At 41.0% G+C, this 18,683-nt stretch overlaps 2 protein-coding genes across 4 annotated transcripts; both read left to right on the forward strand.

Annotated features, from left to right (window-relative positions):
* Positions 1-2,544: 2,544 nt before the first annotated feature.
* On the forward strand, positions 2,545-9,773 carry LOC121302081 (butyrophilin subfamily 1 member A1-like). Of its 3 annotated transcripts, none has more exons than XM_041231893.1 (6): positions 2,545-4,858; positions 6,962-7,063; positions 7,328-7,396; positions 8,028-8,072; positions 8,339-8,365; positions 9,098-9,773. In XM_041231893.1, exons 2-6 carry the CDS (start codon positions 6,967-6,969, stop codon positions 9,454-9,456), a joined length of 597 nt encoding a protein of 198 aa, XP_041087827.1. In that variant the 5' UTR covers positions 2,545-4,858; positions 6,962-6,966; the 3' UTR covers positions 9,457-9,773. The 3 variants fall into 3 exon arrangements, with proteins under 3 accessions (XP_041087827.1, XP_041087826.1, XP_041087828.1); XM_041231892.1 differs by lacking the exon at positions 2,545-4,858 and adding an exon at positions 5,461-5,970; XM_041231894.1 differs by lacking the exons at positions 2,545-4,858; positions 7,328-7,396 and adding an exon at positions 5,463-5,970.
* A 1,752-nt stretch (positions 9,774-11,525) lies between these two features.
* LOC121302254 (butyrophilin subfamily 2 member A2-like) lies at positions 11,526-18,683 on the forward strand (the record flags this gene model as incomplete). Its single annotated transcript, XM_041232096.1, has 11 exons — positions 11,526-11,872; positions 13,614-13,688; positions 14,241-14,585; positions 15,238-15,522; positions 16,044-16,163; positions 16,816-16,842; positions 17,082-17,117; positions 17,222-17,248; positions 17,512-17,538; positions 17,785-17,811; positions 17,917-18,683. Coding segments are annotated over exons 2-11 (1,734 nt in total), but the record flags the coding sequence as incomplete, so codon positions are not given.

Here is an 18,683-nt window from a genome sequence, read left to right on the forward strand (position 1 = left end):
CCATCTTTTCAGAACCACTTGCCTGAATTTGAGTATGGTTAGTCAGGATGGTAAATAAGACTCCTATTGCAGAGCAGTTTCACCTATTCTAGGTTTTGCTGGCAGCTTGATTAGCCCCAGTGTATCTAGGTAACAAGCTCAGGTGTGCCAACAGTTGTCGGGTTTTCTGTTCAGTATATGGGGAAATACAAAGCAGGGTGCAATTCAGTCTAAGAAGCAAAATGAGTTCTTTCAACTATATAGAGGTTTGCTAATCGGAATGCATTTCACGAAGCCGGATGCATTTACAGGAAGGAGAGAGGGGGGGGGGGGGAATGGGCAACCAATACGAGCTTGCGTTTTTTATTTTAAAACCTTGACAAACGGTTGAAATCCAAGCTTCAGTAAGACACACATTTGTTAATCTCTCTTCCCCTCTCTTCCTCGGGCCTCGATTGATTTATCTGTTCCCCTTGGTAACCGGGGTTGCACCAGGATTCCCCTTAATGGAGAGCGAATTGCTGCAATGTTTCCTGCTGAATCCACAGTTACATAATTCTCTCTCTCTCCCTCTCTCTCTCTCTCTCTCTCTCTCTCTCTCTGAGCGGTTGCCCTTGACAATAGCTCTTAACTGCCGCAATCTGTCTTGCTGAGAAATTGTGCATCGTCCCCCCCCACCCCTCCTTCCCTCTCGCTTTGCCTGTCACGTTGAATAATGCGCCCATGGTGTCAGCTCCCTGTGGGGTCGCCCTGCCTCCCTCCAGCACTTAAGCGGCAGTGTCATTACTATACTGCTAATTTTATTTATATATATATAGTGATTTATCAAACGTAGTAATGATAATAATAATAATCGATTCTTTCCTGTTCTCTCTTTCTTTGGCAGCTCCAGTCCAGCGGGAATGCAAACAGGAATGAAACTCCAGTGGCGGGAAATAAAGGTAGGCGCAATTCACTGCCCTCTTTCTCCTTCAACAGCAGGGGGCGATGTTGGGGCTCGCCGAAATGAAAAAAAAGTTCAGTTCACCTATGGAACACTATACAGCGTTCCAGAGTGTTAACTACAGCTGCGGCCAAAAGTTTTGCGTCACCTATAGAATTTTAGGATTGAGACGTCATTTATAATAAAGAAAAAAAAAGGGGGGGGGGTTGTTTAACGTCATGCAATCAAAAATCAAAATGAAATCGCGTAAAAGTCTGTCTACTGGAAGCCGTTATGGCAGTACAGCAGTATTTCAGGTTAGATTTCGTCTATTTTTCGTTACTGGGAAAACTACACTTTATGAAGCACAGTGAGTTCGTCCCAAACCGTTTTAACCTCGCTCTCCACAGCACCTGTGAATGCGTTTATACTATCTTTATAACGCGCCAATGCTAACGATTATATCGACCTGATCAAGTTACCTGGTTTAGTTCACACTGCGACACTATACAGCATTCTCGAATGTTAGCTACAGTAACCCAGCAGGAGGTTATAGTATTATGGTCTGGCGCTGTCTGCTGTGTGATTGTCAGTGTCTTTTATAGATGAACACTTTCCTGTAAAAAAAAAAAAAGGCGTGTAAATGTATTGTTTCTATGAGCTTGCGGTTGTAATGAGCTTGTCTTCCCCACACTAGTCAAGTTAATTACTGCTCTGCTGCGCAGAATCGCAGGTAGAGTATCATCGGGGCTCATGTAATTACACACTGCTAGTTAAAATGAGTAGATCTTTTCTTTATCTTATTTCTTTGTCTCTATCTCTTTCTCTCTCTCCCTCTCTCTCTCTCTCTCTCTCTCCCTCTGTCTCTCCCCCTCTCTCCTCTCTCTCTCCCCCTCTCTCTCTCTCTCTCTCTCTCCCCTCTCTCTCTCTCTCTCTCTCTCCCTCTGTCTCTCCCCCTCTCTCCTCTCTCTCTCCCCCTCTCTCTCTCTCTCTATCTCCCTCTGTCTCTCCCCCTCTCTCCTTATCTCTCCCTGTCTTTAGCTAAAGGTTTTGTACCAGGGTGATGCCAAACCTTTAGCTATAGACAGTGAACGAACTAATTCTGCTTCGTAAAGTCGAATGAAACCTGTCGAATAATGTTACCTTGACAAGTTGAATTACACACCGCTTTGTATAGTTTTTCCCACATCACGAAAAATGCGACATTTCGAAACCTAACATGAAATATTACTGTACTATAATTCTGTAGAGTGACGTAAAACTCTGCAGTCATGGCTGAACGCACTACACAAATCCGTGGTAACCGTGGAAACAAATACAGCCTACGTCACAAGAGCGTTATTAATGTTCCAGGAAGAGAGTAATTAAAATAATAATGATTTTATATATATATATATATATATATATATATATATATATATATATATATATATATATATATATATATATATATATATAATTTTTTTTTTTGTATATAGAAAAGGCGGAAAACTCCTCCGGAAAGGCGGCGGAGGAGGTGGATATCGATCTGAAAGCGCCGGAGACAGAGAAAGCAGCCCTCGCCATTCAGAATCAGTTCCGACGATTCCAGAGAAAGAAGAAATGAGGAATGGCAGAGAAAGAAAGAAAGAACACCCAAAAAGAAGAAAGAACACCCCATTACAATGAAGCATGACTCCCTCTATCCCTATAATCCCCCTGCACCTCTCACCCCCTCTCTGTCTGAGTGAACCCCTTGAAGACAATCTGTGAACTGTTTATCAAGCGATATATATTATTATTTATTATTATTATTATTATTATTATTATTATTATTATTATTATTATTTATTTATTATTTATTTATTTATTTGTCAAACTCCTTTACCCAAGGCGACTCACAGAGGTGTTACAGGGCACACTACAAGGTTACAATGCAAGATTTATATTTAAATACCGTATAAGTGCAAATAATAACACTACTAGAATACAGTATGACCTTGGATGCAACAAGTTAAGATTACAACCTGCTGTATCTACAACAGAATAGTAAAACAATAAACAGCACACTTCTGGGAACTAACGTATTGCGTAGATTTCAAGCGATGCGGTGCACTGTCGTGCATTAAGCAGAGGACGAGATGTATCTTCGTGCATTGCTCTTTGCTTAGAGGTTTCTCAACTCACGCCCCGGTACATTCTGGTAAATGTAGTCCCGCTGTGAGAGGTACCTGAGCACCAGATACGATTGAGATCAGCCGATTCTATGGGACGTTATCAAGCAATAATCATCCAATAGGAGCCTCCCAACAGGTAGAGTCGGTCCGGATCAAGCGCTTTAATGCACGTCGGATGTAGCGGCCGCTAGAGGGTGCTAAAAGCGGTTTTCAAATAATACTAAAAATGACTTGAATAGTAACACAGTTAGGGTTAGGGGTTGAGATTATAGTTGTAGAGATTAGGTTTAGGGGTAGGGGGTAGATTTAGGGGTTAGGAGGCTAGTAGGTACCTACTTGTCCATTCCTATGGGATGTTTTTTTGCTTGATAACGCCCGATTCAATCAACTGATCTCAATGAGATCGGCTGACCTGAGACAGGTCAAACGGACCACATCGCATTGGGGTGGGAGATTTCTTCAAACTGGAAAGCCTACAAGATCTGCAACGATAAAAAAAAAAAAAAAATGTGATCTCGTTCTACATTTCGTTTAAGCCATGTGACAACGATATATCTGCAATAAATAACCTGTATCGTTTATATATTTATAGTTAGTATTTCTGCCACACCTAATCGTGGTATTGTAATTATATGCACATGTAGTTTCAATGCCTGTTTGCGTTCTGTTCCTCGATTTTATGCTACGCACAGAATATATTGGCGGCGCTATAAATTGTAGCGTGAATTACACTGTGTTATATCCGCACACTTAGGTGCGCAGTGGCATTGACGTTGTTAGAGATCCCCGCTGTTCGGTGATGATGTCACTCTAACCCGTCAAGGCACCAAGCTCTCCAGCTGTGATTAAATAAATAAATAAATAAAAACACGAATGCAAATCATGCGCTTCTCCGCGGATCCGCAATGCCATTGACCTTGTAATAATCACTGCGTCACCTGGGCGCACTTCACGGGCCGCGTGTGTCTTACTCCTGGTCGTTTGTAATTGTTTTATTTTACAGAACTAGAACCAAACGAGTGACGTTATATATTTCGAGTTCTCTCAAACGGGTTGAATGTAGCTTTGGTGTTATCATTTTTTGTAACTTGATTTTGTGCAGTGGACACTTTGCACATATGACCCCGATGCCTCACCCAACAGCAGACAGAAACGAGGCGTTCTTGTTCTGTAATCACCTGTGCTGTGGCTGGATGAGAACAGCGAGCGGGCAGACCTTAACAATGCAGAACGGAACGAGGTCAGGTTGAGGCTGTCTAGGGGTTCAGATGTTACAAACAGCAATCCTCGGAAACGCCTACGCTTTTAATCACGCGCGTTATAAATCGCATCCAATTTCTTCATTCCATAATTGACGTGCAATGGGTGTGTTTTTTTTTATTATTTTTTTATTTATTTGAATTGTGTTTATCATTCCCTGCTGAATTCAAAAGGACAGTAATGCTACAAAATGTGCTTGCAAAGAGTGTTGAACGAACATTTCCAGGGCCCAAGAAGTCCACAGTTCAGGATATAATAGAATCACGGCACTGTGTGTTTGACTGTGAAAATTCAACCTCCCCCTTCCTCCCCTTTCTCCCCCATTGACTCTGTACTTGTATCGCATTGTAATACTCGATAATGAAACCACAATAAAAACGACTAAGCGATATTCTAGATCCTGCTCTGGGTGTTCCTTTGAGGTCGGTATTCTTTTTTTTCCCAGAAATTCTAAGCCTCACTCCTCGTTCATTTGGAGGAATTCGTTTCTGTTTCCCTTCACAACCCGCAAGGAGGCAAGACCATCCCATCACAGCTCGAGGTGAGAGGCCCAGGTGATAAAGCGTATAGCTGTGTAAACTGTCCGACCAGCGGCAAAATTTTTCCCTATGGAAATGTCTCCATTTGTCGCTACTCGCGGTAGAGCAGGACTGTCCCTGTCATCGTGTTTCACTGTATGTGTTTAGCCATAAGCTTTGTGGTATGTTTTTTCTTATTGGCATCGCATTGTGTTTTCAATCGCATTGATAACATTAGCCTTTTTTCATTTTCATTTCGAGAGCCCAGCTCTTCAGCTGCGAATTTTGAAATTATTTTGCCTATTACTTTATTATTGTATGTTTTAATTTAAAAAAAAAAATTCAATTTTGCATGACCGCAAATCTCAAAACTTTCCTTGGTCAAAAAATGTTAGTGCGCATGCGTTCTGATGACATATGTTCCCAAGATTATAAAAAGCATTATCTATCTATCTATCTATCTATCTATATATATATATATATATATATATATATATATATATATATAATATATATATATATATATATCATTCCCCAAGATCCTGTACGCACTTGGACTCACAGTGACGTCATGTTCTAGCGAAAAAAAGTTTGAATTGGGGTGAAGTGCAGATACAGCAGCCTAAACCTCTATTATTAGCTATTAGCTATTAACCGAAAGAAAATTCAGTGCAAAGCGGAACCCCTGCAGAGACCATACCGGCCACAAGAGGGAGCCAGAATACCACATCTGGTCGTGTGTAACTATAAAGGTGCTGTAAAATATGACGGTATGACTTCAATAGTGTAATTCATTTCAAACAGTGAGGGAAAAGGAAAGCGGAGCCACACGCGATGAAACGCAGGAGGCTTTTCAGAAGCTGTTTGAGACGCCTGATTGAAGCACAAAGCGGTCTGACATTTTCACACGCGAGTGTTTCTATATCACCGATTACCGAGCGGAGGTGTTGTGATGCATTTGCACACTGCTGTATATTGTTCCTTCCTCTTTCAAAAAGGTACAAAGTATACGATTACCCTCCAAAGGTCATTTCAAGTGAAAGTGCTTGTTTTTTAAAACGTTTTCGCGGAAGCGCGTACTGTAGGAAGTGAAGCTGGACAACATTTCTCTAACAAATGAACTCTTCTGCAACTGGTAAGTTTTATTCTGTTTCATTGAACGTGGGATGAGAAACGAACCTGCGCAGCTGCGTCCTGTCTCAGATGTTCAGTATAAAATACATATAAAAAATACAACGAACAAGGGTACGGGTACGGGCGCCTGTTAAATAAATAATCCGCACATGAGAGAATGCAGAGACGGGGTGCAAAGACCACGAGATTAATTACCTCCGGTAGGAATCCGGTTTTATCAAAGACCTTCTTAAATGTAAATGATAGAAAATGGAAAAATCAGATTTGGAAGACTCTTTGTTTTTTTTTTTTTTTTTTTTTTTTTTTTTTTAATTGCTCCTAGGAGACGGTTAATAATAGAAATAACTAACTTTTTTTTGCAGAAACAAATCAATCAATCAGTAATCCGTCAATCAGTAATCAATGACATAGGGTTTAAGTTGCTGAAATGAAAGCTTCTCAAAACCGAGTCGATCTAGTCGGAAAGCAAGCTGATTCATAGCTGAATTTATTGAGGGTTTGTTGCTGTCTGTTCTACACACAATAAAGAGCCGTGTGCTCAAGATTAGTCATTGATATATTTTATATGCCTACCCGTGGCTGTTCACTTTCTCTTACTGTTTTAAACGAATCGCAGGTGTGCCCTATTAAAGTCATCGATTAAACAGGACGAGCGCTAATTTGTGTAGATTTTCAGTTCTATAATCCCAGGGACCAGATCTTAAAGCAATCCCAAATACAGAGCATTTCAGATGCACACGCTTTCCAATAACAAACCCATTCAACCCGACACTCTCAACTTCGATCTGTAACTTTCAAATCACACGACCGTTCAGTCCCAGGTGCTGTTTGGAGCTGGAGAGGGACTTACAGCCATCTGCTGGTTGCAAACGGTCATTGAGGGTAAGCATGACGCGAACTGGGTTTCTTCACTGCCACGAGATGAAATGGAAGCAAGCGAAGCTTCAGGAAATGACGTTTGATTTATTTGATTGTGTTTGTTTGATCTCCAGATACCATGTGGATGTCCGTCGCGATTGCAGTGATTGTATTGGCGATGGTGCTGATGATTGTCATCGTTTCTCTTGTGGTGTATATCTTCAAGAAACAAAAGGGTATTTATCAAAACCAAACACCTATCACACCACACACTATCTACAGAGAGTCATCTGTACAGAAGCTGCCAATAGGGTTCCATCACCCTGTAGAATGAATTAGTTTTGCTTCGTCAAGTCGAATGAAACCTGCTGAATAATGTTTACGTTGACATATCGAATCACACACTGCCTTGTTACCCTTTAGTGACGCAGATTGACATTTAGAAATCTAACATGACATAAAATCTCTAAATCATCACTCGATTTTTCTTTTTTCTTTAGAAAAATCCCAACCTACTGAACCTGCTGTAATTGATGAGTGGAACGAGCCGTTTTGTTTAAAGCAAGACGGTAATTATAGAAGGCTTGGTGGGCTAGTTGTTAGAGAAAGGGAGTCCTTACCATAGAGATTCCCGGTTCAATCCCAGCTCCGCCACTGACTCACTGTGTGTGTGTGTGTGTGAGACCCTGAGCAACTCACTTCACCTCCTTGTGCTCGGTCCATCGGATGAGACGCCAAACAAACGAGGTCCTATTGGAAGAGACTCTGCAGCAGCCCCTGACTCACTGTGTGTGTGTGAGAGACCCTGAGCGAGTCACTGAACCTCCTTGTGCTCCGTCCTTCGGATGAGACGCCAAACAAACGAGGTCCTATTGGAAGTGACTTTGCAGCAGCAGCAGCGGTTGTTGATGATGCAGAGTTCACCCCCCTAGTCTCTGCGAGTCGCTTTGGATAAAAGTGTCTGCTAAATGACTAACTAATAAAATAATACATAGAAAGGATGGTGCCGGGAGACCAGAATAATGTATTCGTTTGCACAATCTGCCGCATTCCTGCTTCACCGTAAAGTATAATTCAGTACAGTGCGATATGATACAACGCAATTCACATTTCTATAGCGTCTTTTATCACAAGGAAAAGTACTACACACACATGTTGCACAGTTTGAGTATTTATTTGTTTGTTTGTTTACTGTTTTAGTTGCTGGAATGAAAGGTTCTCAAACCAAGTCGATCCAATTGGAAGGTAAGCTGATTCATAACCAAATCTATTAAGGGGTTGTAGCTGTCCATTCTACAGGCAATCCTTTATTGCTGTCCTTTATATACCCATCTGCATGAAAACACCTCAGGGTGTGAGAATTTCAATCTACGCTCAGTAATCGTCGATATAGAAACAGTGTGCGCTCTTGATGGGTGACACGCGAAGTCCAGTGAAAGCTACTGAATAATGTCACGCTAATGCCATACCGCCAAACTTCATTGTGCTTCTTTGTCATTTTTGTTTCCCAGAATGGCAGTGGATTCGCAGCACGAGAGGTACTTTCTATTTCTTCATTGTTTTCCCTTGCTTCTGCTTTTCCTGTACTTGTTGTACAAAACACTTCCAAAATGCCACATGAGCTGAAATGTGTTTATTGTGTTTATTTATCAGGGGCACGTAGCATTATAACATAAGCGTCACTTATATGACAGCAGTTGAGGTCAGGGTTGGAATTGGAGTTCGATTTGGGGTCAGGTTGGAGTTGGGGTTGGAGTTGGGGTTGGGGCTGGAGTTGGATTTGGAGTCAGGGTTGGTGTTAGGGTTGGGGCTGGAGTTGGATTTGGAGTCAGGGTTGGTGTTAGGGTTGGGGCTGGAGTTGGATTTGGAGTCAGGGTTGGAGTTAGATTGGGGGTTGGGGCTGGAGTTGGATTTGGAGTCAGGGTTGGAGTTAGATTGGGGGTTGGGGCTGGAGTTGGATTTGGGGTCAGGGTTGGTGTTAGGGTTGGGGCTGGAGTTGGATTTGGAGTCAGGGTTGGAGTTAGATTGGGGGTTGGGGTTGGAGTTGGAATTGGGGTCAGGGTTGGTGTTAGGGTTGGGGCTGAAGTTTGAGTTTGATTTTGAGTTGGTGTTGGCATTGGCATTGGAGTTGCAGTTAAGGTTAGATTTGGAGAAGCAAAATGTGCTGATTCTATAGGGTCATGCAAAACGTTTGACCAGATCTGTATGCAAACATGTTTTACTTACCCCTTGAATAAATAACTCAATGTGTATTCCCTTGTTTTCCACAGTTGACGTGACTCTGAATGCTGCCTCAGCTAATCCTTACCTCACCCTTGGCAAAAACGGCAGGCAAGTAGGGTGGCGTCAAACCCGTCAGACCCACGAGGAGAGCCCTGCCAGATTTGACGAGTATTTGTTTTGTGAGGAGGCGGTACTGGGAAGTAGAAGTGGGGGAGAAGAAGTACTGGGAGGTCGGAGTTGCCAGGGAGTCTGTACGACGGCAGGGCCAGTTCACACTGAACCCCCACAGCGGATTCTGGGTTCTCAGTCTGTGGGAAGGTACAAAGTTCAAGGCTCTCACCGACCCCGAGACCCCTCTCGTCGGGACCTCAGTTCCCAGGAAGCTGGGGGTGTATCTGGATTATGATAAAAAGCAGGTCTCGTTCTACAATGCTGAGGTTCACTCGCTGATCTATACTTTCGAAGAGAGCTTTGACGGGGAGGTCTGCCCATTTTTTTCTCCTGGGTGCATTGATGAGGATCCTCTGATAATATCACCTGTTTCTTAAAGTGCCCCTCTGTTTATCAAGGCTCTTTGTGAGCCTTGATAGAAACAGGCTTGTAATCCCAGCTCATCTATTGACTCAATGTGTGAAGTCACTCAACCTCCTCTATATAGAATGAACTCACTCAGCTTCATAGAGTCCAGTGAAAGCTGCTGAATAATGTTCCCTTGTTAACATATTGAATTCCACCCCCTCTATATAGAATGAACTCCCTCAGCTTCATAGAGTCCAGTGAAAGCTGCTGAATAATGTTCCCTTGTTAACATATTGAATTGCACCCCCTTTATATAGAATGAACTTACTCAGCTTCATAGAGTCCAATGAAAGCTGCTGATATATCTACAATTTTATATATATAAAAACTCCATAGCTGTACAAGAACATTGACATTCCAAAGTGAGTGTTAGTCAGGGTTTGTGAAACCAGCCTGTGTTTCTGACACTTAGTAATGCAACGCCCACCTGCTAATTAGCTCTGCATTGCAGAAGGATGGTTTGATTCCCCTGGTTGAGAGTCAGAACTATTTCCCAATATGTGCTGACAACCCAATGTGCGAACAGATGCTAAATCAAGGTTAAAGACTGCCAAACTGCATTGCGTTTTACATCAGTGTAAATTCTTAATGACTTCTCCTCCCACCACTGTCTCTCTGACTGTATCATTATTTGCCTTCTGTCTGGTGATCTGGTTGCTTCGGAGAAACCTGCTTCAAATCTTTTCCAATCACGACTATGTGATAGATGGAAATGTGCCCCCCCCCCCCCTTCAATTTCAACTGCTTAATTACATTCCCCTCGTCGGCGCTGTGATTTCCTCACACCAGCTGCTCAGGAGATCCGATGTTTCAGCAGGCGCCCTCTGATCCCATGACCGAGCCAGCTTCCTCTTCTACACCCAAGAACTCCAGAGCGGATGTCAGCGAGCTACAATCCATCATTTATTGGTTCCCATTGAATAATTGAATTGTGATGATGCCTTATATTTGTGTAATGATCAATTAAACTGTAATTTTTTTTAAAATCACAGGCAGAAATGTGCTTGTTTCCTTGTAGTTTAACGACCTGTTAATGTGAAATATTTTACCAGGTAAGACTGAAATAATTGTGAGCTGAAGTTTAATTTTGATACAGCGCCTGTGGTAATAAAGCACCTCAGTGAATCGATTTGTGTTTTTCTTCCTGGCTGGTTCATACTTCAGACTCCGACCTCATTTCTGGTTTAGAATCGAGGGTCTCCGACCCGGTGCGACAGGTCGGAATTACGTCAGAAGCCTTTTCTCAAGTGTCGGCGACCCTAAATCGCACTGGATCGGATAATGCTGAAAAATGGCACCATTTGCTGTATGGTCTGCGTGAAGCTGCGCAGCTGCCTGCGCCTGATGTATCGCATTCATCTAAGAACATAAGAAAGTTTACAAACGAGAGGAGGCCATTCGGCCCATCTTGCTCGTTTGGTTGTTAGTAGCTTATTGATCCCAAAATCTCATCAAGCAGCTTTTTGAAGGATCCCAGGGTGTCAGCTTCTGCGACAGAAGTATGAACCTTCACCTGTAACTACCTTCACGTTTGATTTTAAAAAGCAGGTGGCAGGTGTTGTTATCTGTACTGTAAATCAGAAAAACAAAAAACTACAGCGCTCGGCCTGAGCTCGAAGTGAACAAAGGTTCTTCTTCTTTTTTTTTTTTTTTGAACAGTTAATAAATCAATAAAACAACGCGGAACCAAATGAAAATTTTTATTTTTCTGTCAGTTTGTATTAAAATAATATATATATATATATATATATATATATATATATATATATATATATATATACTATATATAATATATATATATGGCGATACAATATATATTAGGCGCGAACAAAAGATTTTCTCTTTTTTTAAACTATGGTGGTGCGTTTTTGGTAATTCTTCTTTGTTATTTATAAATGACTTTGCGTGTTATCTGATTGACGAATGCCGTGTGCCTGTGAAACAGCTTTTGAAAATTTGCAATGGCGTTTGTGTTCCTTTAATTTCTTTGTCGCGTTTCTTTCGAGCCACATTTTTTAGGGTTGTGTCTTCACTGTGGTTATGAGACAATATTTGTTTTGATTTGGAACCGTTTTACGCAAACAACTTACACATAATTAAAGCCCTCCTTGTAAAGCCCTCGCTACATGAAACAAGTTAATGATTAATTTTTAAAAGTACAGATCATCAGAAGGTGTTTTTATCTACAGTCAGAGTGAAAGTATTTTTTGCCTCTTCTGTTTTCGGAGAACATTCTGTTGCAGGTAAGATTTTTTGTGTAAATAGCAAAGTTTTGTTAGTCAGAGATGAGAAGGGATAAACTTCCGTAGCGTTTACTTGTGATCATAACCCATCCACCAGTTAGAAAATAAAGACCATTCTTTGTTCAATACTTTTAATTTAACGTTGAAATGCGTGATCGTAAACTCTGATTACGGGTTTTCTATGAAAATATAATATTCATGTTTAGAGTTTCTCAATGGTCTATAAGTGTAGGATCTATAGAGCATCGAGTGCCTTAACCCTTTATCAACCAGCTTGAATCTGTGAAATAAACTTAAACAGAGTGAACACGGATCCGGTGTGTCTGGCTTGGGACTTGGTTTCAGGAGACCGGGTTTCCAGGCCACTGCGCGGCACAGCAGGCAGGGAGACTTGGGGTTTGATGCAGACGCCTCAAAAAAGATCTCCCGTTGGACGGGGGTCTCCTGGAAGCAGGTTTCAAGCAGCTGTTTCTGAAAACTTTAAACAGAATAAAGGTTTGTTGTACAGTGGTGATTTTTTTTTTTATCTTTCGGTTTCAGACAACATGTGACCTTAAAATGCATTGCAAGTGAATGATTGATTTTTACTGGAGTTGTAATAGAACTTGACTATACTATAGAATATAACTGTCCCCTTTTTATATTGTTCAGAAACCAAAAAAAAAAAATCACATTGACTAAAACAAACAGACATTATTGGTTACCGTATGACTCCACGTACACTCTGACAGTTTGGACCAGTTCAGGATTTTCAACTCACACAGCCACAATGCATTCTTGTCCATTTTACCTGTCTCAGGTACCTTTCATAGTAGGACTACACTTACCAGAATGCACTGCGGTGTGAGTTGAAAAGCCTGAACTGGCCCACTCTCTGCCCTGAAGTACATGGTGTCACATGGGAAGCGTAGTTAAAGGGTTTGATATCAGGAGGTTCAAATCACCCGGCTCAGCCCCTGACTCACTGTGTGTGTGTGTGTGTGTGTGAGAGACCCTGAGCGAGTCACTGAACCTCCTTGTGCACCGTCCTTCGGATGAGATGCCAAACAAACGAGGTCCTATTGGAAGAGACTCTGCAGCAGCCCCTGACTCGCTGTGTGTGTGTGAGAGACCCTGAGCGAGTCACTGAACCTCCTTGTGCGCCCTCCTTCGGATGAGATGCCAAACAAACGAGGTCCTATTGGAAGAGACTCTGCAGCAGCCCCTGACTCGCTGTGTGTGTGTGAGAGACCCTGAGCGAGTCACTGAACCTCCTTGTGCTCCGTCCTTCGGATGAGACGCCAAACAAACGAGGTCCTATTGGAAGAGACTCTGCAGCAGCCCCTGACTCACTGTGTGTGTGTGAGAGACCCTGAGCAAGTCACTGAACCTCCTTGTGCTCCGTCCTTCGGATGAGACGCCAAACAAACGAGGTCCTATTGGAAGAGACTCTGCAGCAGCCCCTGACTCACTGTGTGTGTGTGTGAGAGACCCTGAGCGAGTCACTGAACCTCCTTGTGCTCCGTCCTTCGGATGAGACGCCAAACAAACGAGGTCCTATTGGAAGAGACTCTGCAGCAGCAGCAGTGGTTGTTGATGAAGCAGAGTTCACCCCCCTAGTCTCTGCAAGTCACTTTGGATAAAAGCGTCTGCTAAATGACTAATTAATAATAATAATAATGATAGTTTTGTTTGCATTTTTTAGTAGTTGCAAGCTTCGGAAAGAAATACGAATGCATACTAACGCTATGTCTTTTGACAGCTATGAAGAGCTTCAGCACGGAATGTGTCGTGATGATTTTCTTAATTTCCTCCCACATCAGGGACTCAAAAGCAGGTAAGAATGTGGGGTGCAGCTGTAGCTAATGCTCTAATACCCCATTTCCATTACCTTGGCCACTGACCCCTTTTTATGGCCTGGTTTGGGATGTCATAACCACAAAGGAACTAGGACCAAAAGTTTTGCGTCACCTTGAATTTTACGACTTGAAACCTTATTTATTTTTTAAACTATATGAACATAATTTGATATTTTATTTAACATCATGTAATCAAAGAAACTACAGAATAATATCTCAGAAAAGAACCATCTATACTAGAAGCCATGATAGTAGCACAGTATTATTTTATGTTCCATTTCCAAATGTCACATTTTTACACTTAACAGTTTTTCATGAAGTCTATGGAAAACTACAATTCAATATGTTAATGTCACATTATTCGGCAGGTTTCATTTGACTTTTTGAAGTAAAATCTGTTCATTCTACAGGGTGAATGATGCAAAACCTTTGGCCATTGCTGTACAATGGTTTGATGCTCTCAAATAGGAGAGGCAGTTATCATGAAATATCTTATTGAAGAAGACTAACAAGAATTTCTATCTTTCCAGCATTTAAAGTCATCGTCCCGACAAGTCCGGTAATCGGCACAGCAGGGGAAGACAGCATCCTCCCATGTCAACTTTCGACAAGTATCAGTGCTGAAGACTTCGAGGTGAGGTGGTACAGAGAGAGGTTCGATGACCTCGTTTATCAATACAAGGGTGGCAAAGAGCTGACGCAACAACAGAGCAAAGAGTACCAGGGCCGCGCCAGTCTTCTGAACCAGCAGCCAGGCAGTGGCGTTCTGTCTCTAGTGCTGAAAAAGGTCAGAGTTTCCGATGAAGGCAAATACACGTGCTTTGCAGGGACTTCAAAGTGGTACGAGGAACCGAACATGGAGCTACAAGTTCAAGGTGAGTTAAAGACGGTTTTTAGCACAGGGCAAATTCAGGATTGCCATATAACTCTGTATCTACAGCTCTGGCCAAAAGTTTTGCATCAGCTAGAATTTTAGGATCGAGACTACATGAATATAATTGTTATTTAACATCACAAAATCAAAGAAACTACAAAATTAGATTGCATAAGAGTCTACTGAACACCACAATGGTAGCACAGTCGTGTCTCATGTTAGATTTTATGAAATGTAACATTTTTCAATTGTTGTCAGTTTTTCTGTTAAGTATATGGGGAAAACTACATAAGTGCTGGTGTGTGATCCAATATGTTAACGTAGCATTCCTCAGCAGCTTTCGTTCGACTTTATGAAGCAATATTTGTTTATTCCATTGGGTGATGCAAAACCTTTAGCTGCAGCTGTACAGTAGGACAGTTTGGGACAATTTAACTTTCAACTTTCATTCCAATGCATTCTGGTAAGTGTAGTCCTGCTGTGAATGGTACCTGAGACAAGTAAATTGGACCTGAATGCATTGGGGGTGTGTGAGTTGAAAATCCTGAAAAGTCCCAAACTGTCCGAGTGTACATGGAGTTACATGATAAGCCTTTATAATGTAGATTCTGTTGGCTTTGTTAACTAAGACTGAAACTTTTATATATTTGCAGCCTTTGGCAGTGCGCCTGTGATCCATATAGAAGAACATCTTAAACGCTTCATCACGCTGAGCTGCCTGTCATTAGGCTGGTACCCTCAACCCGAGATGTATTGGACTGATGGAGCGGGTAGAAATGTAACAGCGCTGACTCAGCCCAGCGTTCAAAGAGACAGGAATGGTCTGTACAGCATCAGAAGTCATGTCCAGGTCAAAAAGAACAGCAATGACAGGGTCAGTTGTCTCGTCATCCAGAAACGACAGCGAAGAGAAATGAAGTCAAGTCTGCAAATTAGTGGTGAGTAACACACACATGTATAGCAGGAGTCGCGGCTGATGGCTCTTGAGTCATATCTGCTGCTTCGAATGACCATAGATGGCTCTCTTAGTCATGGACACAAGTGTACCGCTGCTCGGCTCATAGTCACCACACATAACTCTACGTTTTGCATCACTCCCCTCTATGTTAGAATGAACTCAGTCAGCTTCATAGAGTCCAGTGAAAGCTGCTGAATAATGTTCCCTTGTTAACATATTGAATTCCACCCCCTCTATATAGAATGAACTCCCTCAGCTTCATGGAGTCCAGTGAAAGCTGCTGAATAATGTTCCCTTGTTAACATATTGAATTCCACCCCCTCTATATAGAATGAACTCCCTCAGCTTCATAGAGTCCAATGAAAGCTGCTGAATAATGTTCCCTTGTTAACATATTGAATTCCACTTGAATGAGATTCACTCATTGAAATGTTTTGAAGAAGTGGAATGGTGGGAAGTCTCAGTAGCTGCAATGCGATGTCCTTTGATTTTTCTCCACAGAGCAGTTTTTTGAAAGCACCAATCCTGGACGGTTTTATATCTCAGGGTTTCTCATCCCTGCTGCGTTAGCCCTCGTGTGCATCATGGCTGCCTGTCTGTACGCCTTCAAAAGGAAACAAGGTGAAAACAAGCAGGTGTTATTTGAAATAACTCAGGTCTTTAAAAAAAAAAAAGCTCCACTCTCTACAATCTAGATTGAGTGAACCTAAGCCACTCCTCTGAGTGATATGCTCCATTCGTTAAATCTTTTTAAAATTATCATTTTATTAATGTTTTTTTAATATAATTTTTAATTCTATTTTTACAAACTGTTTTTTTTTTTGTTATCTTTAGTTTTACTAATGTTACAATTAAAACATGCATTTTTTGTCTCAATTTCGATTGTATTCAACTGTGTGTGTGTAGCACATTGAGATACTTGTGATGAAAGACACTGTAGAAATGTTTATTGTATTGTCATGAATTAGTCATTTAGCAGACGCTTTTATCCAAAGCGACTCACAGAGACTAGGGGGGTGAACTCTGCGTCATCAACAACCGCTGCTGCTGCTGCAGAGTCTCTTCCAATAGGACCTCGTTTCTTTGACTTGCTTAGGGTCACACAAGCAGTGAGTCAGTGGCTGAGACAGGATTTTAATCTCCTGGTATCAAGCCATTTTCCTTATCCACTGGCCCAACAGACTTACCTGTATTGTATTGCATTGTAAATTAATTTTATATTTATTTGTGAGATACAATGGCACTGATGGGAGGAGCTTTGCTTTGTTTTTAGAATGCGACAAAACCTGTGTGGAATTTGGTAAGTTTTCATTATATTTGTTTTGTGTACTAAGAAGACTCTCAAACATTACAGAGTTTATTGTATTGATGAATCTTGTATTACAGTTGAAATATATTTTATTCTTAACTTCTTGTGATGGCAATGATAGTATATTTCAAATTAATAACCGTAGATATTGGAAGTGGGTTGTTTATTTGGGGGTTTTGTTTGGACCATGATGCCAGTGATCATTGCATTATGCATTTTGTTGATTGTAGGAAACTTGAAAAAGGCTGAAAAGGACGCTAGTAAGAGTAAGCATTTTCCTTTCCCTTGGAACAACTGTTAACATTTTCAAAAACATTTAAAACGATCAAGGAACAAACAATGTCATATCAGTGCTGTGTTTATTTTTCAGAATGTGAAGGACTTCTACAAGAATTACGTGAGTGATTTTTTACTCTTATAATGTATTGGATTATCCAGAAAGTCCTCAAATAAATATAAATATATATATAATAGATAAGTTATGTGTTGATTTGATTAAATATATATACATATCAATATATTATATAGTATAATAGATATATATATAATATATATATATATATAGATGGACATGTACAAGACAACAAACTAAAATTGTTGTTTGATTTTAAGAGACAGAACATTTTAAACAAACCTGCTAAAATATATTTTCCCCAACAGATGCTGTAAAGACTATCCCTAATTCAGGTATTATTATTATTATGATTATTATGATTTTATTATTATTATTATTATTAGTAGTATATTTATTGTACTGCTGTACCTGTGTGAATTAAAGTATCCTGTGTGAAATACTGGGACAGCTACATCATTGCTCAATGACTACAACCCTTGCTTATTAAATATGAACAGTAATCTGAGACATTAACTAATAAACCAGAAAGTCATTGTTTGATGTTTTTTTTAATCAAATTTCTTTCTCTTTTATTCTAGTTTGGAACTTGATCCAGGAAGCAGCAGGTATACAGATTGAAACAATTTATTGTACTGTGTTACAATATTGAGTCAGTGCATTTTTAATATCAATATTGCTTTACTGATCACACGGTCTTTCCTTTTCTACAGAGAATGTGATTCTGGATCCAGACACAGCCAATAAATGTCTCGTCTTGTCTGACGATGGAACCAGTATGACACTGGGAAAGGAGAACCTGGCCCTCTTTGACACAAAAAGAAGGTTTGAGCGTCCATTCTGTGTCCTGGGCAGGGAGGGCTTCACCTCAAAACACTACTGGGAGCTAAAAGTGGAGAAGATGACTGGCTGGATTGCAGGAGTTGCTAAAGAGTCTGCCAAAAGGAATGGACAAGTGATTTTATTTCCAGAAATGGGATTCTGGGTAATAAGACTTGAAAATGAGAAGTTTATTGCCAACACTGTTCCTAACGAGTCCATCACTCTCCCCCTGAGTCTGAAGCCCCAGAATCTGGGGGTGTATCTGGATTATAAGGAAAGGCAGCTCTCTTTTTACAATGTGGAGACCAGATCTCACATCTACACTTTCACTGACATGGATTTAAACCCCAATGAGAAGGTCTATCCATTGGTTGGAACAACACCAAGTTGTAGAGAAGAGCTACATATGCACCATCTTACACGTCTGAAAACAGAAAAGCCAAAGTCCCCTATGAGTCAAGCAGGTGAGGAATCAGCAGTGGCAGCTCTAGCAGGAGAGGAAGACACCAATGCACGATACAGTAAAGAGGACCAACCACTGCTACCTGACAAGAAAAAAGGAGTCACAGAGGAAGACAGTAAAAAAGGGGCTCTATCAAAAAAGAAAGATGCAAAGGAAAGAAATCAAAAAGAGAAGAAAGAAAAGGAGAAGAAAGAA

Source organism: Polyodon spathula, chromosome 29 (genome assembly GCF_017654505.1).
Source record: "Polyodon spathula isolate WHYD16114869_AA chromosome 29, ASM1765450v1, whole genome shotgun sequence".
Lineage (NCBI taxonomy): Eukaryota > Metazoa > Chordata > Actinopteri > Acipenseriformes > Polyodontidae > Polyodon > Polyodon spathula.